Source organism: Rana temporaria, chromosome 4 (assembly GCF_905171775.1).
Source record: "Rana temporaria chromosome 4, aRanTem1.1, whole genome shotgun sequence".
Taxonomy (NCBI): Eukaryota; Metazoa; Chordata; class Amphibia; order Anura; family Ranidae; genus Rana; species Rana temporaria.
This window is the reverse complement of record NC_053492.1, coordinates 254,109,742-254,131,177: the sequence shown is the minus strand read 5'-3', so window position 1 is coordinate 254,131,177 and position 21,436 is coordinate 254,109,742. Positions and strand designations below refer to the sequence as shown.

Here is a 21,436-nt window from a genome sequence, read left to right as displayed (position 1 = left end):
GCTTTTAAACATAGGCCGAAAGTCGGCCGGTTTCTGTTGAACCAGCCGATCCTGGCCAATATTCTGCCTGTGTGTAGTAGCCTTTAGTATTTGCCTAAAGACAGTGTCTGAATGTTGCTACTGGGAATTAAATGGGGCATCAATTACAAGAAACCTCATCAGCTAGGGCTATTCACTAAAAGCAAAAATGTCCAATGCAAACTGACTATTACCATTGTACAGTTACTACTGCTGTGTAGTTGTGCTACCCAGAAGCAACTCACCCAAGTATTATTTGTGCATGTACTCAAAAGTTTCCATTGGTCTACTTTTTTTTATATACACTCAGTTTTATATATTTAATTTGTTTTACATTTTCTCTAGAAACTGAATTGCACAGTCTGAAACCACATTCTCTTAGATTTCATATGGAAATGGTATTCATATTTAACTAGGCTTGTTAACCAACAAAGAACAGAGTTTATGGATATCCACTTCATTAGGTGCTTAATATGATATTGCTTACACTCATTAGAATGTTGTTGCTACACATTGAAATGTTTTCTCCACAGACTATTATGTGCTTTCCATTAAGAGCAAGCAGTTTAATCTAGAACCAGTTTATCCCTTGAGTGCATAAGGTTCAAAACTTTGTCAATATATACCCCCTACATTATGATTACATTGGTTTTTATGCATATGTTAAGCTTAAAAATTACTTGCGGTCAATGTTTAATTACATTGTTATGAGTTCACAAGATATTAAAATGTACATAAATTGAGGAAGATTTATCAAGCAAGCTGTCAACACAATCAGACACACGTGAAGACAATTAGCAAGAGATTTGTAACAAGTTTTTGTTCGTTTGCAGTCACTGCCCATGCTAGCTGCAGCAGACAATTGAGACCATTTCGTAAAGATCTGCAGCACATTTACTTCTGAATTTGCAAATATATTTCTTGAAAACACATATACCCTGAACCACTTGAGTCCCTGGGCCTTTTTCTCCGTAAATCCCCTTGAGGTCCAAAGGGTTTATTAGATTTTGATAATACCTAATTTCAACACATTTGTAGTTTAACATTTTTGGGGGGAACAAATAGGGCTTTACTTTGGCAGCAAACGTGGATACATATATTTTTGATATATTTTATTTTTTTGAAAATAAACGGTTAAAAAAATATGTTTTCCCAAAGTAACGTTCATAATTGGTGTACCCTCATAAATGTATCACAAAATATAATCAAGATTTTTTTTTTGTGTAACATTAAGGTAAAGGTAAGTTGGGTTGCTTTTTTCACAAGTTTTGCTATTGCAAAACATTTGACATTTCATTTACTTACTTGAGAATTTGATGCTGGTGCAGTAGATGCAAATGTCATCCAGATCATTCAACATCACTGTTGCAACCTGGGGATTAAGTTTTGGAACCAGTATTTTATGCATATTTAGAATATTATTGGGCCAAATCTTCAAAGGAGATACGCAGGCGGAACTGCTGTTCAGCCTGCGTATCCCTGTGGCTATCTTTGGAAACGATCCTCAGAAGGATTTTTCCAAAGATAGTCAGAAGATCCGACATCTGTAAGAGACTTACACTGTCGGATCTTAGGATGCAGTACCGCATCCGCCGCTGGGGGCATTTCGAGTCGAAATGCCGTTTTGCGTATGCAAATGAGTACTTAAGCAGATCCACAAAGCTTTTTAGCTTTGTGTTTTCTGCGTAAGTTACGTTTTGCATACGTAAAATTAGGGATGCTTTTACAAAGCCTAAACTGTTTAGACCTTGTAAAAACAAACCTTTTTTTCGATCGCCGCGTTTTTTTTAAAATTTCGAATTTTTTTTCCCGGCGCGTATTTTTTTTTTTACCCGACGCAACTTTATTGTCCCTTCGCGATCCACAAAGCCCGGCGTAAAGTACGTTCGCGCGATGCACGTCGGGAAAAATGACGTCACACGCATGCGCCGAACGTCCGGCGCGGGAGCGCGCCTCATTTGAATAGGAATCGCCCCTCGAGCAGACGACCGCCTTGCGACGGAGGCACTTAGGTTACACGGCGTGTAATTTCTAGGTAAGTGCTTTGTGGATCGGGCACTTAGGTAGAAATTTAACGCCTGTGTAACTTAACTGCTGAAAGTTAAGTTAGGCAGCTTTTTTGAAGATTTGGCCCATAGTTTTTACACATTTTTTTTATACTCTTTCTTTTCCTTCATGGTGGTTCTTTTGTGACCTGAGCCAGACTTCCCATGCAGCTTTGCAGGAACAGGTCACTAATAAAAGTCAATAGATAACTAGCAATAGGCCAGCAATACATCGACATTGCAGTGATCTGTTACTGAAATAAGACACTGAACAGAGCTGTAACTCAGAGGAGGCATTAGGTTTACAGCTGTCTGCTATAATACTCCTATGAAGTGGTATGTAGCAAGATCCAATGTCCAGGAACTAATTGGTTTTGGCTTCTGGTTGGTGCTGGCCTCTGCCTATCACTGTCAGCTGGAACGCCTATCCCTAGAAGCTGCCAGGACCTGAGAGAACCACTGAGTCTGGATGTGTTTTTAAAATGCGCTGGAACAAACAACAGCAGTAGAAGTCTGGCCAAAATGTTTTTTGAATCATAGAAGCACCTGTTAAGTTTTTACTTCACTGTCTACTTTGGGATGCATTCTCTTACATCCTGTGTTTTCTAACTGGTGATAGCTTGGAAATAAAAGGGATGTGAGTATATTATTGCATAGTGGTCCTACAGGGAACTGTAAGTTAAAGATAATTTCCCCGGTGTGGTCAAAGACAGAAAAAACAAGACTTAAAGCTGATCTCCCCAGCTCTATCCAAAACAAATTTTTATTTTGGCTTGAGTTTAGCTTTACAGGTTACAGAAGCTAAGACAGCTCTGGCACTTGTGTTCTTCATCTGAGTAGTGACTATATTATACTGTATGTGTATGTAGCAAAACGTTAGATTGTTTAGCAATCTTGTCACTTTCTTACCAACAAGCATCATTAAGCACCTGTTGAAATCATTACCATTACTGCGTGTCTTTTATATTTGAATTATTTTAAATGAATTTGTATTATTGAGCAATAGGATTTTTTTTTCCTGAGAGCCAGCATTCAAGTGGTTGATAGGGTTTGTTTACCATACAATTAAGGATTTGTCATGGTTAGCAATATTGACTGTTTGATCATTCAGTTTTGATGGAATCAATTTCACGGAATCCAACTTTGTACCAATATCAGAGAGTGAACAAATAGCATTTCAATAACGCTGATTAAATGTGTGCATGTATAACTCAGTTACCATAAATAATAAGAATAAAGGCAATTTGTGCAAACTGGAACACCGTTTCACTTAACACATTCCTGTTGCAGTGGAAGTTCGGCTCACAACAAGTTTCAAATGTGATGAAAATTGATAAGAACATTGTTATAATTAGTTCAGGGAGAACTCAGAAGTAAACTTACCTAATTTATTTGCATAAATTGTCATTCTGTTATCTTTCAAACCAAATGCAAATTGGCACCGTCTGATACAATGATGGTTATTTGGCTGAAAAGCCCTTCAATTTGCGTAGCAATCTGGTGCAGACTCTACTGTGAGGCGATCCCAGGTAACATCAAAATTCTGAATTATTCCAGAAATTAGCAGGTTTAAAGCATCAATTTAAGTGCTAATTGCAGTAGTAATGAGAAAAAGCAGTACTACTGCGAGATTTGCATCTTTTGCCACATCAGTATGCCTGCAACGGCTGCTAACTGGGAGAGGATTTGGCTGCTAATTAAATAATTGTATGCATGCTGGCGTCCTTGTCTGATTCAGTAGATGAAGATTAATCCTCAGATAAATATGTTTGGCTGGTGTTCATAGTACCTGCAAAAATAGCTGGTGTGAGCGTATATGGCATCTTTGTGCATTTACGCTGTCTGTTTTGATGTATGGGCAGATAGCTGCTACAGTGCAGCAGAGTAGAGCCATATCCATTTTACTGGCTTGTCCCTTATTAAGTGGAAGATTTCTTATTCCTCACACGTCATGTTTATGCCTGTAGATTATACTAATATAGTGTTACTTAATATTAATACCACAAGCACAAATTTGTTTATACATAGTAATATAATCTGTGTGTATAAGTGAAACTTAAGTATTGAACATTTCCAAATATATTCTATTTTTTATCTCCTAGACTATGTAATTTCCTAATATACACAACAATTTTTCATATTTTTTTTTTACGTGATTAACAACAAAAATGCTGACTTACACAGTGCAGATGGGTAGGCAAGACCTGCCTGCCTATATTGCTATTAATCCATCACTATGATTTGCTATCCTACTGGCCAATAGGAATTTTCAAAAGGCATTGTAATGATAATGAGGTCTGACAACCCCAAACTGTCTGGAGAGAAAAGGAAATCTTATTGCATATGGTGCCCCCCTAATTCCTTTAAAAAACACAAGTCAATGACAACACAGATGGAAATCTTATGTCTGTGGTGGACAGACTGAGATGCAGCAATATCCACATGTAGGACACCCAACATTATAGGTGATTTGTTTTTCCAAAGCAAATACACTTTTGCACACTGGTACTGACTAGTATTCCAATGTTTCTCTTCTCCCTCAAATGCTCTCCATCAGTCAGCTAATGTTACCCCAGTTCTGAGGGACAGGGGCAGAGGAGGGTCAAGCAAGGATGCTGTGGAGGCAATAGACATCCTCTTTATCAACTGATGACATCCTTGATTGTTAGGATGTCCTTGTCTAGAAAGCCAAAATGGTGCATAATGAACCTGTGGCTTTGTGTAACTAAAAGGCAGGCTTGATCTAGCTTCTGGTTTGTATGCAAATGATAATAATTTTTTTTTGCTTTTACCAAAGCACCCTGCAGAAACCTCTAGGCACCCAAGGGTTTCTAGGCACCCTGGTTAAAATAGGTTGTTGTAGATCAAATGTAGAACATCTCTCACACATCTGTGAGTCTGATTAGTTTTGCAATAAAACAGTTTCTATAACTGAACTACCGGAACCAAACTCTATACGTAATCCATTATTCTTGCATTAATAGAAAAATCTTCATTCAAAGTTGTTACAATATTGTACAATCAGTTAGACATCAGACGTGCCTATATTGCAAGGTCCCCAGGTTTATCAGGCTAATTAAACACATTATCTTGGGGGGAAAAAACCTTACAGATTTTTTGCAGTAGTCCCATAATAACTATGGGCCAGATTCACAGCCAGTGGGCGCAACGTAACTTTTCTGATTTAAGTTACACTGCCGCAAATTACACAAGTTAGTGCCCGATCCACAAAGCACTTACCTGGAAATTTGCGGCGGTGTATACTAAATCAGTCCGGCACAAGGCGGGCCAATTCAAATGGGGCGAGTCCCATTTAAATTAGGCGCGCTCCCGCGCCAGACGTACTGCGCATTTTCCCGACGTGCTTTGCTCGAAGTTACGATGCGCCAAGGTTTTGTGAATCGCGACGGGTAAAAAAAAGTTGTGTCGGGAAAAAAAGAGTTGCGCCGGGAATTTTTTATTTTTTTTTTAAATTTGACAGCGACGCTGGAAAGACGGGTACACTTTTACATGGTGTACTAACTTTACACTTTGTAAAAGGTACCCTATCTTTGCGACGGCAAACTAACACTTACGGCGACTTAACGAAGGGAAAAAGCTTTATGGATCTCCGTAAGTGCTAATTTGCATACCCGACGCTGGATTACGACGAGAAATGCCCCCAGCGGCGGCCGCGGTACTTCATCCTAAGATCCGACAGTGTAAAACAATTACACATGTCGGATCTTAGGGATATCTATGCGTAACTGATTCTATGAATCAGCCGCATAGATAGAAACAGGGATACGACGGCGTATCAGCAGATACGCCTGCGTATCCCTTTTGTGAATCTGGCCCTATCTGTGCCTAATTCAGACAAGCTTTTGCACCAGTGTCAGTAACATTATCAACACGTGTGGCAACATCAGGTAGTTTTTACTACTGCCAGTTTAAGAACCTGTCTCAACTGCAGCCATAGATTCTTGAAGCATTTCCACTAGTTCTCAGATTAGGAAACTGCCTGTAATGAAGACCAGCTCAAAACTAGCATGCAGAGGTATGCTAGTGTTCAGAGTGGGCTATGTCTGTGCTGGGAAGCTTACACCTTCCCTTACAGTACTGTACCCCCGCCCCATTTAGTTGTCAGGCAGGAGATTCCCCAGCCAAAAGTTAAATGTAAATAAAGGTGATGTCATTATCCAAATATGGCAATGGCCATATTTGGGAAATAAATGGATGGGCAGAACCTGATGGGGAACTGAGTCTAGTTCCCCATCAGGTCCACTTTAACTTTGATTGACAGTACACAAGCAGTGAGCGAATTTGAAAGCTGCTATTAGTCTGAATAGCAGCTGTCGATCTGCCCACTGCCATGCATTGGCAATCAAAAGTAAAGCGCACCTAATAAGAAACTAGACTTTCAGTTCCCCATCAGGCTTTACCCATCCCCAGTAAAAAAAACTTGGCCCTCCACCTGTCAGTGTTGAGCACAGTAGCCAGGGAAGGAGTATCCACTGTGTACACTTTGACCTCGGTGCACACATGGACAGATTTATCTACCTGTCTGACACTTTCGGGGCTGTGCCCCAATATAATTTAAAAAAAACTACAGCCAGTGTAAAATGTAGGCACTTGCAGTAGCTTAGACACCCTTTCAGTTTGTTTTCTAATTGTTGTTGTTGTGTTTTAAATGGTAAGGCCCCTTTCAGATGAAGTAGATCCACCCAAGCGGAATCCACCTGCTTAGTGTGGTATCTCTCCGCTGATCCCTGCTGAGCAGGTGGATGATGGATTTGTGTCCACTCCCATATGCAGAGCAGACACGGACACAGCCTGCACTTATCTATGGGTGGTTGGATAGAAACAGACTGCATGCTCGTTCCCATAAAATTGTCATCCAATCTGCCGTATGGATGGCGAGCGTATTGCCATGTCTGTTGTGAGTGGATTTTATCGGATTGGATGCCCAGCGGGCGTCAGCGAACACATGTCCGCTATTATTCACCACCCCATAGAGAACAATGGGTGGTCCGATTGGGTCCACCTGAAAACCTGACAGGCGGATGCGATCGGACTGCTAGTGTGAAAGGGGCCTAAGGCCAAAAGATAGGCATTAAAAAATACTATGGGTGCACAGTTATTGTTTTTAATAACATAGAAGGATGTGATCAAGTATTAATCCTTTGGAGAAAAAAATTCTCCCTGATCTCATGTATTTTTTTACAGTTGCTTCCTAAAAGTTTTCTTATACTATGATTTATAGGGACAACTGATGGGCAAGAACATCATCTTAGTGGGCGAGAAAGTATATTTAAAATGCACCTGTGCCCAGACTATGAACATTTAAGTATTTATATTCTTAACAAACAATAAAACCTTGTTAGGAATAACTTAACCTAAAACGAATGTTTTGAAAATTGAAAAAAGAACAGTGCAGTGGATTTCTGCAGCATTACACTGTCCTCTATGAGTTCAAGCCTGGGCAGTGATTACAGGTTAAGGAGCTGAGATTCCTCTGCGTAGAGGTCTGGCTCTGGACATTGACCAGTATCCCTGCACCTCTCTGTACTTTGAAGTTTTACACAGTTTTTGAAAATTCCTTTCTATAAAATAAAATAAAAAATGTTCCCCGGTGTAGATCCATTGTCAATCATGACACCTGACGCCACCGATGGACTCAAAAAAGAAAAAAAATATCTCTGCTCATGACGAAGGCTAACTGCCGACTGCCTCCTCCGCCATGTGACAGTTCTTAAATAGCTCTGCACTGGTCCGTGACATCACAGGGCGGTGCCACCAGGTGAAGTCGCCATGTAGCCCCGCCGCTAAGCTATTTAAGAACTCTCACCTGACAGCGCAGTCAGCCGGCGGTTAGCCTTCATCATGAACTGAGCTTTTTTTTCTTCTTTTTTCCGGTGGCAACGTGATTGGTGATGGATCTACACCGAGGGGGACATTGTTTTTTTTATTTTTAACAGGGTAATTGTCAAAAACTGTGTCTGTGTTTTTATTTCTTTTTTTTCTTTTTTACTTTTTTGCTGAATGAGTGGGGGTACAATGTATCCCATATTCATTCACATAGGCGGGGGTCTGGGATATTGAGGCCCTCTTGTTTTGTATTTTTAGCACTGCGCCATTGTTTATTTTCAAGGTTTATTTTTTTCACTGGGTGTGAGCGGCTTAGAGTCTGGTTTCTAAAGACTCCTTTTATCAGTTTGATAAAACTAGTATTTGTTTGCATTTGAAGGCTAGCAAACTGTCAAGATCTGCTCTCCATAGAAAACCATTTAGATTTCACTGCTTGTTTTGAACTTTGAGGATACATTTCTTCACAATGCCTATAGCTACAGAGGTACTTGTTTTTAAATGCTATTACTGCTTGTTCATGATATGTGCATAGTGTATGGATGTGTGCATAATCTGGGCACAGACTCTGGGGTGATATCCCAATATAATCTGGGGCCTTCTACAATACTGTAAACACCCCAGTTGTTACCCAGAATCTGCAAAAAGATGCCAGGCCCAGTAATGCTGATAAACCATTTTGCCCAACAGTGGTCTCCAAGGTCTTCTATGGTAAGGAGGCCAGTTACTATTAGGCAGTTTTTTTAAAGCGGGAGTTCACCCAATTCGTTTTTTTTTTTCTATTTTCCCCTTAGCTTCATGCTCGTTTTGTCTAGGGGAATCGGCTATTTGTTTTAAAATATGATCCGTACTTACCCGTTTTCGAGATGCATCTTCTCCGTCGCTTCCGTGTATGGGTCTTCGGCAGCGGGCGTTCCTTCTTGATTGATAGTCTTCCGAGAGGCTTCCGACGGTCGCATCCATTGCGTCACTCGTAGCCGAAAGAAGCCGAACGTCGGTGCGGCTCTATACTGCGCCTGCGCACCGACGTTCGGCTTCTTTCGGAAAATCGTGACGCGATGGATGCGACCGTCGGAAGCCTCTCGGAAGACTGTCAATCAAGAAGGAACGCCCAGTCCCGCAGCCCATACCCGGAAGCGGCGGAGAAGATGCATCTCGTAAACGGGTAAGTACGGATCATATTTTAAAACAAATAGCCGATTCCCCTAGACAAAACGAGCATGAAGCTAAGGGGAAAATGTGTTCGCTATGGGTGAACCTCCGCTTTAAGGAGAAATACAAGCAGTGAGAGACCTGCTTTTGCATGTCCTTATCCCTATACTGTATCAGCTGCAGATTCTCCTCCAGTCCTAGCTGCTGCTGAGATTTAGTGCAGGCATAGTTCAGGAAGGTACTCTGTATGTTTTTTGATCATGTCTTCCTCTCACCGGTCCTCATTATTGCTTGAGCTTAATTAATTGAGCTCATTTATCACAAGAAATGCTCAGATTTATTGCCTAATTTGCAAATGTTAGACTACGCATATGATTGTTCATAGTTAACAATGTTATTGTCCATTCCTTCTGACCTACATTATTGGATGATGGTTGTCTAATATTTATGGGTGCCTTAAAGAACAGTAACATTAGCTTTTTAATAAGGTTACGTAAATAGGATCAGTTTCTGCAAAAAATCTAATACCATTTGATGGGATGTATTATGGCATATTGATATGTTTATATCCCATTCATTTTTGTAAATCCAGGTAAAGAAACATTGATATTATTGATATATTAAATAGACATGTGCTTGCTTTGATGTTACATCTGTTAGTCGCTTTTATTTGCATTCTAATCCTGAGATTTGCATATACAGCCTTTTCCACTTGCTCTTTTAAATCTCATTTCAGGCCTGGAACTTTGTGTCAAATCTTCCAGTGATTGATGTTCAGCTGAGCATTAAAGGATGGTGGGAGGATGCAATCCAAGCACAGAATGAGCTCCCCATTCCTATTATACTTCCAGGGGCTCAGGAGAAAAAATGGAACACGTTACATGCTGATCAGGAATATGTGCTGCTAGTAAATCTGTACAGGATTCGTACAGGATACAAAAAGGTAAAGAGCTGGTAACCTCAAATGTATCAGGAATTATTGTTCAGATTTTTTTTTAGTCATGATAAACTGCACACCAAGATATCAATATTCTTTTTGGTAGGCAGTATGCTGCAATTGATTGCTTTGATTTTTATTTCTAAGGACACCTGGCATTTACTTTTTTTTGTTTTGTTTTTCATTTCAAGGCATTTAGCCATATTTGTAGTTACTGAATCAAATGGAACCATGAAAAAAATCACTTTGTCTCGACCCAATAAGCTATTTTCAGTATAGTAATATATTTTTAGGGAAGATCTACATTCTGTTCGAGGCACTTAGAATATATTTTGGACCCACAAAAACAAAAAAATACATGTTTTACAGTACCTGTAAACAACAAAAGTGTCTTGCAAAATATGAATTGCGGGCAGAACACCTCTTTCTTGCCACTGTTGGGAGTATTTTTGTCTGCATGCTGCTGCCACCACCCTTTGATTGCATGTTAACTTAACCAATTCTGGCCAGCAGCTACTGTCTAATAACCATGGCTAAATATATTCCCTGAGCAGCCCACAGAACATCTGCTTCTGCTCCCACCCCCAGAGTGCAATAAATACTGTCAAGGGAGGGGGGGTTCACATTGCAGATGTGCACTGGCTTCCAGGCACAGTGAGAAAAAAAATGCCTGCACAGTGCTTGCCTGTTGCCTGGACATCACTATCCTAAGGTGGCAGGGTCTAAAGTATGCACCAAATTTAAGTAAAAGGCATCTCGTTATATGAATATTTATGTGCATAAAGCTGTCAAATTAGCAAAAGGATTGCTACAGCAATCCATGTTTCAACTATGCTGCACGGGTGCCACATGCATTGTTGCAGCATTGTATATACAATACTGCATAAATCACCTAAGCTGCATCAGTACATGTACCATCTGAGCTGTAATAATCAATTAGCACTGAATGCTTTGTTTTTATAGATTTCTTTGTTTTCAGATGAATACTTGGCTGTGCCCTTGTACTGATTACATGTTTTTGGCAGTGTCAGTACTGTACTAATTGTGTATGCAGACATGTTTATGGTTGCATCAGTATAGTACTGATTATGTCAGTAGATTACTGAATGTGTCTGCACACGTTTCTGGTTTTCTTGGTAGCGTACTCAATGTGTCTGCAAATATGTTTCTGGTTGTGTCAATATGATTCTGATTGTGTTTCTGTAGAGGTTTCTAGTTAACATTTACATATAACTAAGCACACTGAATTGTTTATTTGCATTTTTTAGTAGCTCTTAGTCCATAGGAGGTCTGCCATGCAGAACAGTCTTCAGTATATAGGTTTATGGCTGAATTGTGCCAATTTTTTTTTATGGCTGGGGTAATACAAGTTTAACTACTTTCAAAGGAGGCATGACTAAAAAAGTATGTTCAGGAAATGATGTCTTTGGGCAAAACCTCATAGCCCAGCCAATTGTTGTTTTCCAAGCCAATTGTTACTAGTTCCTCCTGAGACACCTAAAGAGTTTCCCTCTATCTCGGCAAAAATATGTAAATTCACCCAATGTAATATCAGTTGTCATAACTATCACTTAGTGGCTGAATCATGCCTAAATGGTCAACCACCATCAGAATTCTGTAGACACCTTTAGTACAATTCCTAAGAGGTTTATGGCAGTAACAGGCTATGTCACTCAATAAAGATCAATTTGTAAATAGATAGAAAACTGGCTAAAAAACTAAATCAGAGAGTAGTGGTTAATGACTTTTACTCTGAATGATCTAAGGTTATTGGTGGTGTACCCCAAAGTTCAGTGTTGGAACCCTTACTTTTTAATATCTTTATAAATGATATTGGGTCTGGGATTAAAAGTACAATTTCTGTCTTTGCAGATGACACTAAGCTATGTAGTGGAATAACGTCCTTAAAGGATGTCTCCAATTTACAAGCCAACCTCAATGCTCTGTCTAATTGGGCAACTAAGTGGCACATTAGGTTTAATGTTGATAAATGTAAGGTTATGCACTTGGGGCTAAGAATACGCATGCATCATACATACTAGGGGGAGTACAACTGGGGGGATCCATAGTGGAGAAGGATCTGGGGGTTTTGGTAGACCATAAGCTCAATAATAGCATGCAATGCCAAGCTGCGGTTTCCAAAGCGAGCAAAGTCCTTTCTTGTATTAAGAGAGGTATGGACTCCAGAGAGAGCGATATCATTTTGCCCCTGTTCAAATCATTAGTAAGACCTCATCTGGAATATGCAGTTCAGTTTTGGGCCCCAGTTCTCAAAAAGGATATTGGGGAACTGGAGAAAGTGCAGAGAAGGGAAACCACATTGATAAGAGGCACAGAGGAGCTCAGCTATGAGGAAAGATTAGAGAAACTGAGTTTATTCACTCTTGAGAAGAGGAGATTAAGGGGATCTATGATCAACGTGTACAAATACATAAGTGGTCCATATAGTGAACTTTGTGTCGACTCAAGTTATTCACTTTAAGGTCATCACAGAGGACAATTAGGGCATTCTTTACGTCTAGAGGTAAAAAGATTTAATAGCCAAATACTGAAAGTTTTCTTTACAGTAAGAGCTGTGAAAATGTGGAATAGGCTCCCTCCAAAGGTGGTTCTGGCCAGCTCTATAGATTGCTTTAAAAGGGGCCGGGATTCTTTCCTAAATGTACATAATATAACTGGGTACTGACATTTATAGATAAAGTTGATCTAGGGAAAATCCAGTTGACTCTCTGGGGGTCAGGAAGGAATTTTTTCCCCTGCTGGAACAAATTGGATCATGCTTTGTTGTTTTTGTTTTTTTTTATCTTCCTCTGGATCAACTGTGGGTGAAGGATTGTGTATATGGGATTGTATTTATTTTTTGTTGTTGTTGTTGAACTAGATGGACTTGTGTCCTTTTTTCAACCTGGCTAACTATACTGTATGTAACTATATATATATAAAGTTGTTAAAAAATGTTTTGCAGATGTAGTGTGTAATCCTGTGTATATTATATTATTAGATGTGTTTGTGGATATTTTTGCAGATAAATCATGTTATTTTTATAGGGAAAGCAAGACAGTAAAGCAATTGCTCCCAAGTTCCCAAAGGCAAAGGATGAAGGATGGTTTTTAATCCTTGGAGAAGTGGACAAAAAAGAGCTTATTGCACTAAAAAGAGTAGGATACGTAAGAAACAGAAGCACAGTACCCATTGCCTTTTACACTCCAGAAAATGTTGGAAGGTAAATACTGACTATATAAATATGGATTCCTATCTAAAATGTTGAGGTCTGGCTATTCCAATGAGCTGATCCTTGGATTTAGGGCATGGTATAAGTTGCACAGATGTGATATTTTGAAATATTTTAAAATGTTAATCACTGCATTTAACTATTTCACAGCCAGAACTGTTTTGTTTTATTTTATAATTTTTTTTCATTTTTTTTACGCTTTGGGAAATTGCACATTTTAGACCTAAATATCAGGTAAAACTACCAAAAATTATATATTTTCTTAGAGCAGGGATGCTGGATAACAAAATGTTGGTAGTTGTGATTTTCTTTATTGTAAAACGATATTATCACCACGATTTATCAAATGCGCACATACACAAACAACGTATATTTCTAAAAAATGTTGGTAAAATATAAAAAAATTGAAACTTTTGGTAGTCAAAATTATTAACTGTGAATTAAGTTATTGCTGTCACTCTGGAATGCGCGATGATATGTACCATGTGTAGTGCAATCATAATTTTTGTTGGTGTATGGAAGGATATTACCGCGCTATCTGGTATGTGAAGCAGCCGGCACAAACAAATAGAAATTGTATAAAGAAAAGGGTGAAAAAATGTGCACCGCTAATAGTAAAACAATGTGTTCAAAAGTATCAAACAAAATAATGAGTGGTGTAAATCAATTACACTGAAAACAGGTATGTCTCAGTCACAGGTGAAGTAACATTAGGGAAGTCTAAGGACTTCAAAACCATGAAAACACACCCCCCTGATCAAAGTGTAAAAAAAGGATAAAATACAGACATCTGGTAAATGAATGTGGCATAAGTGATCACAAAAATGGTTGTAGGCGCAGTAAATAGCAACAGATGTAAAGCACCCATGTCAGATGTCTGTATTTTATCCTTTTTTTATCATTAAATTCTTTGGTCATTTTTGATCCATGCCATGTGGAGGCTTCCTTTTTCATTTTTTTCCATTTACCATCTCCTATTCCCTGTGAAGGGAACAGTCGTTGAAAGTGGGATCCTTTCCAATCTCTCACGCAGGGTGCGTGTTTGATCCGACAGCCATCAGGAACCTCACCGGTCACCTACTTTGATTAGCATCTGAGGAAAAGAAGATCCTGATACTCTTGCCGTTTTGCGATTCTGACTCGTCACTGACCAGTGTGTGAGTCCAACAATTACAGTAAGAGTACCGACCCTTACTTTATGTTGGCGGGATCACTACCTTTGTATCTGATGTTTTCACCCATGTGATACCATGACGGATGTCCCCCTTCTTCGTTTGCACCATTGCACTTTGAAGATCGCCTATTAGCGATTTAGAGACACTTCCATTTTTTATGGAACTTTTTATTCTATGTGTGATCAGTATTATTTTATATATTTGCACTTTATTTATTACTCCACTGTGATCAGGGGGGGGGTGTTTTCAAGTCTTTAGACTTCCCTGATGTTACTTCACCTGTGACTGAGACATACTTGTTTCAGTGTAATTGATTTACACCACTCATTATTTTGTTTGATACTTTTGAACACATTGTTTTACTATTAGCGCTGCACATTTTTTTTACCCTAATCAAAAATTTTGTACCTCCACCAATGCATGTGTTTGTTTTTTTATGATAGGAAATTTACAAAAAATATATATTATGACATTAGAGTTCTACTAGACACCTAATGTCTCCTGTGCATTCCACTAAAGCGAACAGAGCATAGATCATGCTCTGTTATATGCTTTCATGGCCACAGAAGCTGCATGTCACTTTCAGTATTATTCACTAGAGGAAGGATCAGTGAATTAATGTTTGCTGACCTCCCTCTTCTCTAACCAGTGACACCTGCCATGCCAGTCTAGATTTTCCAGGTGAGACAGCAGAGCCCAGTATACTTTGTAAGGGGGGGGGCATAAACCAAAAAGCCGACAGTGGGCTTAGAAGGCATGCACACAGCTGGGAGTGGGTGTAAAAGTCACATCTGTCACTGCCATAAGCCTTATGGCAGTGACAGCAATAGGGTTAGAGGACGCATATCTTCATATTTCTCAGCTTTACCCCATTTCCAGGAGCAGTTCTAAGTTTTTCTATGGTTTGTTCCTAGAAATATCAATTTAATGTTTAACTTCTGCATACTCCACAATAAAGTTCCTCTTTTGCTGCCTCTTGGAACGTCTTGTTGTGATAAGGTCTATTTCCTTTATATACTACTATTATTATAGTGATATAATGGGGGGTATACTGGTATTTGCACCTCTTAGACATTGTTCAAGTGACTGCAGTATTAAAAAATAAAAAAAAAACATGTTGGCCTCAACGGGTCTCTACCACATTGTGGATACTGACAAAGTGTATTTCCTGCTATTTTCACCACCTGACCTTTCAGTCCAGTATACATAAACCTATGAAAGTACTTTGAGGCATACAAGTAGTACCTCACTGGCTTTGTTCAGAATGCTTGATATTCAGTTAAATCCCTCTCCAGTATTATTGGTTAAGGGGTTCCTTCTTACCCTTTCACCAGATCACAGATCATGCTCATATATCATAAGATCCCACATCCAGAAATGCACATTCTTCTCTATCCCCCAAGTCAAGTCTTTAAAGAGAATATCTGTAGTAAATATGCCAGTTTACAGTTAAGGTTATTCACTAAAGTAATTAGAAATCCAGTAATGATTAAGTCCTTATGGAATTCCAAACTTTTGGTTGGAGTTTACAATATTTGAATAAATAATACAGCATTCTCTCTATCTCTACCTTCACAATGTCACTTTCTTTAACAAAACTTTGTTATTTCCTAGGTGCATATACACACTGTACCTGATGAGTGACAGCTACCTTGGCATGGACCAGCAGTATGACATATATCTGAACATTATTCCAGCCAGTCTATCAGCTCAAGTAAATACTGAGGTCTCTGTTTCCATGAAGGGCATTGCTCTAAAGTAACATTATCGTTTTCGTTGCTACATTTTCTGGTGGAAAGAGTTGTTAAGTCATTCTGAACTGAATGTGAACTATCAATGAGCGAAGGCTTCCTTTAAACGAGTTGGATTTCAACCTTTTCACATACTTTAGAAAGAACGTACTGGAATGGACTGCCACATTCGCCTTATACAAAGATGCCTTTTTAAAACATGTATGCTGCATCATTAAACAGTGCAATGTGATAAAGAAAAAAACATGTTAACCAGGAATAAATTCAAATGGCTCATATCCACTTGTTATGTATTTTCTGTTAACTAAAAAATAATGTATAGAGATATGAATGAAGAAAAAATCTCTTTACTGGGCATAACTACATCATACTAGTATTGTTCCTTGGAGATACTTGTAAAATACAAGGTACCATTCCTGTTTAATGTTTACATTTGAGCAATATTTAACATATAATGGGGGATTCTCCATTTGGTTCGCTAGAAGGTAAACACAAGAAGTCCAGTGTTGGCGTTTTACGCAGCAGACAACAATGTATTTTTCAACAGCTGTAAATTGCCAATAATGTGCAGGACCCAAAAGCTAGTGGAGACCGCTGTAGTAGGGGTGTCCACTACAATGATTTCTGGCTTCTAGAGGGATCCCACAGGTATGGTATATGCATAGTTACATTGGTCTAAGCTGGAGCAATGTACCTAATGTATTTAAAAACATCCGTACCTGAATTCTTCTTTAAAGGCTTCATTCACACTACTGATTTGTGTCACACACCTCCAAGAATCAACATAAATTTGTGGCGGCAATCTTGGGTATGTGCTATCAGCTGTGGCCAAGAATCCAGTACAAACCAATAACAGGCGCAGCTCATCTGTCCTTAACTACATGAAACCACTCAATGTGTGATTACATAGGGACAGCTATTCACAATTCACTACGCCCATTCTGTTTTTTTCAGGGGTCCTAACAAAAGAGTTATTGGTCAGTCAGTAATTTACATACATCAACAATTAAAGTATAACTTAAGACAATTTTTTCCCCCAGTTTTTGTAATATTTTACATTCACTACTGAATTCACAAGGCCAAGATGTCACTGTATAATATATGGCTTGCATCACTGATGCCAACTATTCTGTATGCTGCATTCAATCTTCTCTATTTAGGCCCTCATGGTTGATGAGAACCTACCATCAATGTGTGAAACCACCCCCTTGCTGAATGTATTTAAGATCCATGCACATAATTATGTAGGGTGACTGCATAGTTGTGTATTCCTGTTTTCATCATTCGGCTTGGTATGTAAAGCTTCAGCCTATAAAAAACTGATGTTTGTTGTGTTAATGCCTACTTTAGTTACCTGTTCCCTTCTGGGGCCATTGAGGACACTGTCATCTTGTTATCTTTGAACCAAAAAAGGTAATTGTTCTTGCCTTGGTTAGATCACCATGAACGCCCACAAAATATTTACCTGGAAATCCTAACTGCGCAGTTTGACCCTATACTAAACAAAATAGCCATGGTTGGTTATGTGGATGATGAAATTTCATTTTGGGGCGGACTTAGCTTAACTGCCATGCTCACAACTTGTATTTTAAAAATCTAAAATGAAAAAACTCATTCCCAAATTGCTACAAAAATTAGTGCCAACTTATTGATTTATGTCGAAGTATCTTTCAAATAAATCTTGAAATGTAGGATATCTTATTTACAGAGCACAAATGTACTGTAGGTTGCCCATCAACTCTTCCTCGCCAGTTGACTTTAGTGAAACTACAAAAAAGATGATTTATGATTGGTTGCTATGAAATATTGATCCTTGAATTGTTAAATAAAGACTTGACAAATAGGGCAACATAATTGTCAACATAATTTTATGTGCTCATTATTGAATTACAATGTTTATGTTTATTGTTTTGTGTGCCTCAGTAATACTTAGCAAAATGTGTCCAAAACATACAACCTAATACAGTCTTGTAAATGCCACATTTTCAACAGTTAAATGCATTCCTACTGTTTGTTGCAAATGTTCTGTACTATATCTGTGTATATTGTACATGAGATGGCCGTTTCATCAGGTAACAGTAAATTGTTAATGTAAACTACAATATCTGCTATGTACAGTGTAGTAACACTTTACACTGTAATCTGTAAATCAAAAGAAGTACTTGGCTAAATAGTCAACTTTGAGTTAAGATTGAAAATATGTGAACATTTCCAATGAGGATTATTATTTTTTTTTGAGTTTGACAACAATAAATTGATTTGGTGCAATCCCTTGTGTTATGTTTTTAATAATATATTTCATTTTGAACACTGCTGTGAATTAGACAGTACATTTTTTTTCAAACTTTAGATGTTTAATTTGAAAGTAAAAAAGAAAGGCATTGAAGTAATTGGTAAATAGTTGAAAAACAGATGCTTTCATTTTAAGGGATAGATCAAGATGAGAGATAAAGTGGTAAGCAATAAAAAATGGACTTGAAGACAGAAACTATCAGTGAGGGGATAGCAGTTATTATGTAAATGTATATAGTTTGAATTAGGATTATTACTGAAGACAGAAAAAAGTATTTAAGAAGTGGCCAAGTCAAACAAAAAATATTCATCAACTGTTAAAAGAGCCAAAGTCCTCATGAGCAAAGATCCAGTAATAGATTCTTAGCAAAATGGTTCAGAGTAGAATGTTTATGTTAGTCATATAGCATTTTTTATTTTAGCAGGCAGCTTAGCACAGAAGAGACAGACACACACTGATGATGTCACCAGTAACTTAGTTTATGGCATAAAGCCATAAGTCCCTGCCTGAGGACCACCTACTATAACGTATTTCACCCGTTTTGGGCGTAATTGTAGATTAAGTGTATGTTATCCAAAAAATGTAATCAGGTATATGTATCTGTGTTTTTATTCTGCTTTTGTTTAAATGTACCGTAGGTATTTATTTTTGAATTATTCATTTGTTGTAAAATACCTGGGGATCCTGCCAGTTCTCCTTTGTACTCATTTCATTGTGACCATGCCAGGCATGGCAACAAATCCATGGTAGCGTGGTTGGTTTGTATGTCTGCTCTACGGGGCGCTATACCAACACACAACATTCCTGTATCTCTGAAGTTAGGTTATTTGCCATGCTCCCTGCCCAGCCCTCCTGAATTGATTGACAGCAGCTGCTAGCTGGCTCCTCGTTCTCAATCTGCAGCTGCTCATTTCCAATACACAGTCAGTTTGTACCCAGCCTGCTTATCGTAGACACACCCCCACTATGAGGAAGAAGCAGTGTCAGAAGCCTACGTGGTGACAGCTAAAAAAATCCCATGAAATTACAGCAAAGAAAAAATATGCTGTGTAGCATTGTTAATATAATTAATGTGTGCTGAAGTGCTTTTTAAAATACATATTCAACACCACCTTGTGATAATCAATACCACATGTGCCATAAACAGGTGAAACACTTGAAAATATATGTGTGTTGAACAATTGTAAGTGTTAAGAAACAAGTGTCCATAAATAAAAATGCTATATAAATTCCCACAGATAATGAAGAACTTTCACAAGTGAAAAACTCTTCTGTTTTGTGTTCCGATGTAAGGCGACCACCTCTTATGAGTACACACTTGAAAAAAAAGGGGGTCTTATGCATTTATCCCTTTTAGAGCCTGGACAGGGATTTCACTCTGCCAATGTTTCCAGACCTTATAAAGCCATATAAGGCTTATGGAGATCTTATGAGCCTTACAATGCTGTACAGTGTCTTGCGCCAGGGTACGGTTCCCCATCCTGCGTGACTTAAAGTAAAAGTAATCCGTCTTCATGTAAGTTTGTTTTTATTCATTAATAAAAAAAATTACTTGCGGAGGGCACTATAGTGCCTCCTCTTGTATCAGTTATATAGATTGATCCTTAATGCTTAATATGATCTGGAAACATTGGTGGTGTGGGCATCACACTGGGCCGGACTCGGATCTATGCTCCATAACATTTGTCTGGGATATATTGAGATGCAGATTTGTGTCTTTTAAATTGTGAGATTTAGACGTTATTGCTTTGGTTAATAAAAAAACAAAAATAAGTTAATTTTATTCCTTGAGCAATGAGAAGGAGCAGGAGGGGAAATGAGCTGAAGGCTGAGGGAGACTCCAGAGGTGGCTTAAATCATATGCTGTTTTGATCTCTTGTAAACACGGAGGTCCATTCACATAGGTGAGGGCACACCCAAAGAGCACTGTGGCATCTTAAAGCGATATACATTGGGAAATTTACATTTATAACACGAGATGAAGTTCATTGACACATATAATTTTGTTTGATAAGACTGTCACTGGAGGACTTTTACATATTTTATTTGGTTTATGTGATTTTTCACATATCTTACATTTGCAGCACAAAGTATGTATTAATTCACCATATTTGATGCTTTTATGCATAACAGAATTTTTTGAAGTTTTTGTTTACTTGTTGGAAAGTGATTCAAGGTATATGGCCATATGAAGGGGGAAGGATGCTGCACTATTATTATCTTGATCTTAGTCTGGTAAGGCTGTCAGGCTATTGTCATTTTTTAAGAATAAGGCATTCTGTCAAAGATTATTTCCATTATCTTCCACAGTTCACAAAACAAAGGTAAGTCTTGTCCCACAATGACTTAGTACATCAGCTTCCTTACTGTGCCTTGGCTTATACCATGGTGTGTAAGCTTCCAAATGAATGCACTGAACCTAATGAAACAATCTCCTTAACCATACTGGTCTGCAATAACATCACTATGCTCCCTGGGTTAAGCAGGGCCTTATCAGGTAAGTGGTTCATATAAACAGTGCATTAAAACAACCCCTCAACCACATCAGGTCATGCAATACAAACTTGCTGTGCATAACAAACTCTTCAGACTGCACAAGCGCCACTTGTAGTTGACACTATAAGGAAGATTTTCTAAAACTGGAGAGTGCAAAATCTGGTGCAGCTGTGCACAGAAACCCTAAAAAGGCATTTAACCACTTCCATACAGGGCACTTATACACCTTCCCGCCCAGACCAATTTTTAGCTTTCAGTGCTGTTGCATGACAATTGCGCGATCATGCTACACTGTACCCAAACTACATTTTTATCATTTTGTTCCCACAAATAGAGCTTTCTTTTGGTGGTATTTGATCACCTCTGGGATTTTTATTTTCTGCAAAAAAATTACCAAAAATTTAGAAGAAAAAAAGTATTTTTTTTCGTTTCTGTTATAAAACATTGTAATAAGTATGTTTTCTCCTTCACTGATGGGCACTGATGGTACTGC

At 38.4% G+C, this 21,436-nt stretch overlaps 1 protein-coding gene across 3 annotated transcripts in view; it reads left to right on the top strand.

Moving 5' to 3' along the window:
• ASCC3 (activating signal cointegrator 1 complex subunit 3) overlaps window positions 1-18,422 on the top strand; it is an 841,816-nt gene extending 823,394 nt beyond the window's left edge. For all 3 annotated transcript variants that reach the window (XM_040350155.1, XM_040350157.1, XM_040350156.1), the window contains 3 exons: window positions 9,796-10,002; window positions 13,044-13,219; window positions 16,018-18,422. In XM_040350155.1, coding sequence (XP_040206089.1) covers window positions 9,796-10,002; window positions 13,044-13,219; window positions 16,018-16,165 — 531 coding nt within the window. In that variant the 3' untranslated portion in view covers window positions 16,166-18,422. The remainder of the gene's footprint in view (window positions 1-9,795; window positions 10,003-13,043; window positions 13,220-16,017) is intronic.
• The last annotated feature ends 3,014 nt before the right edge of the window (window positions 18,423-21,436 follow it).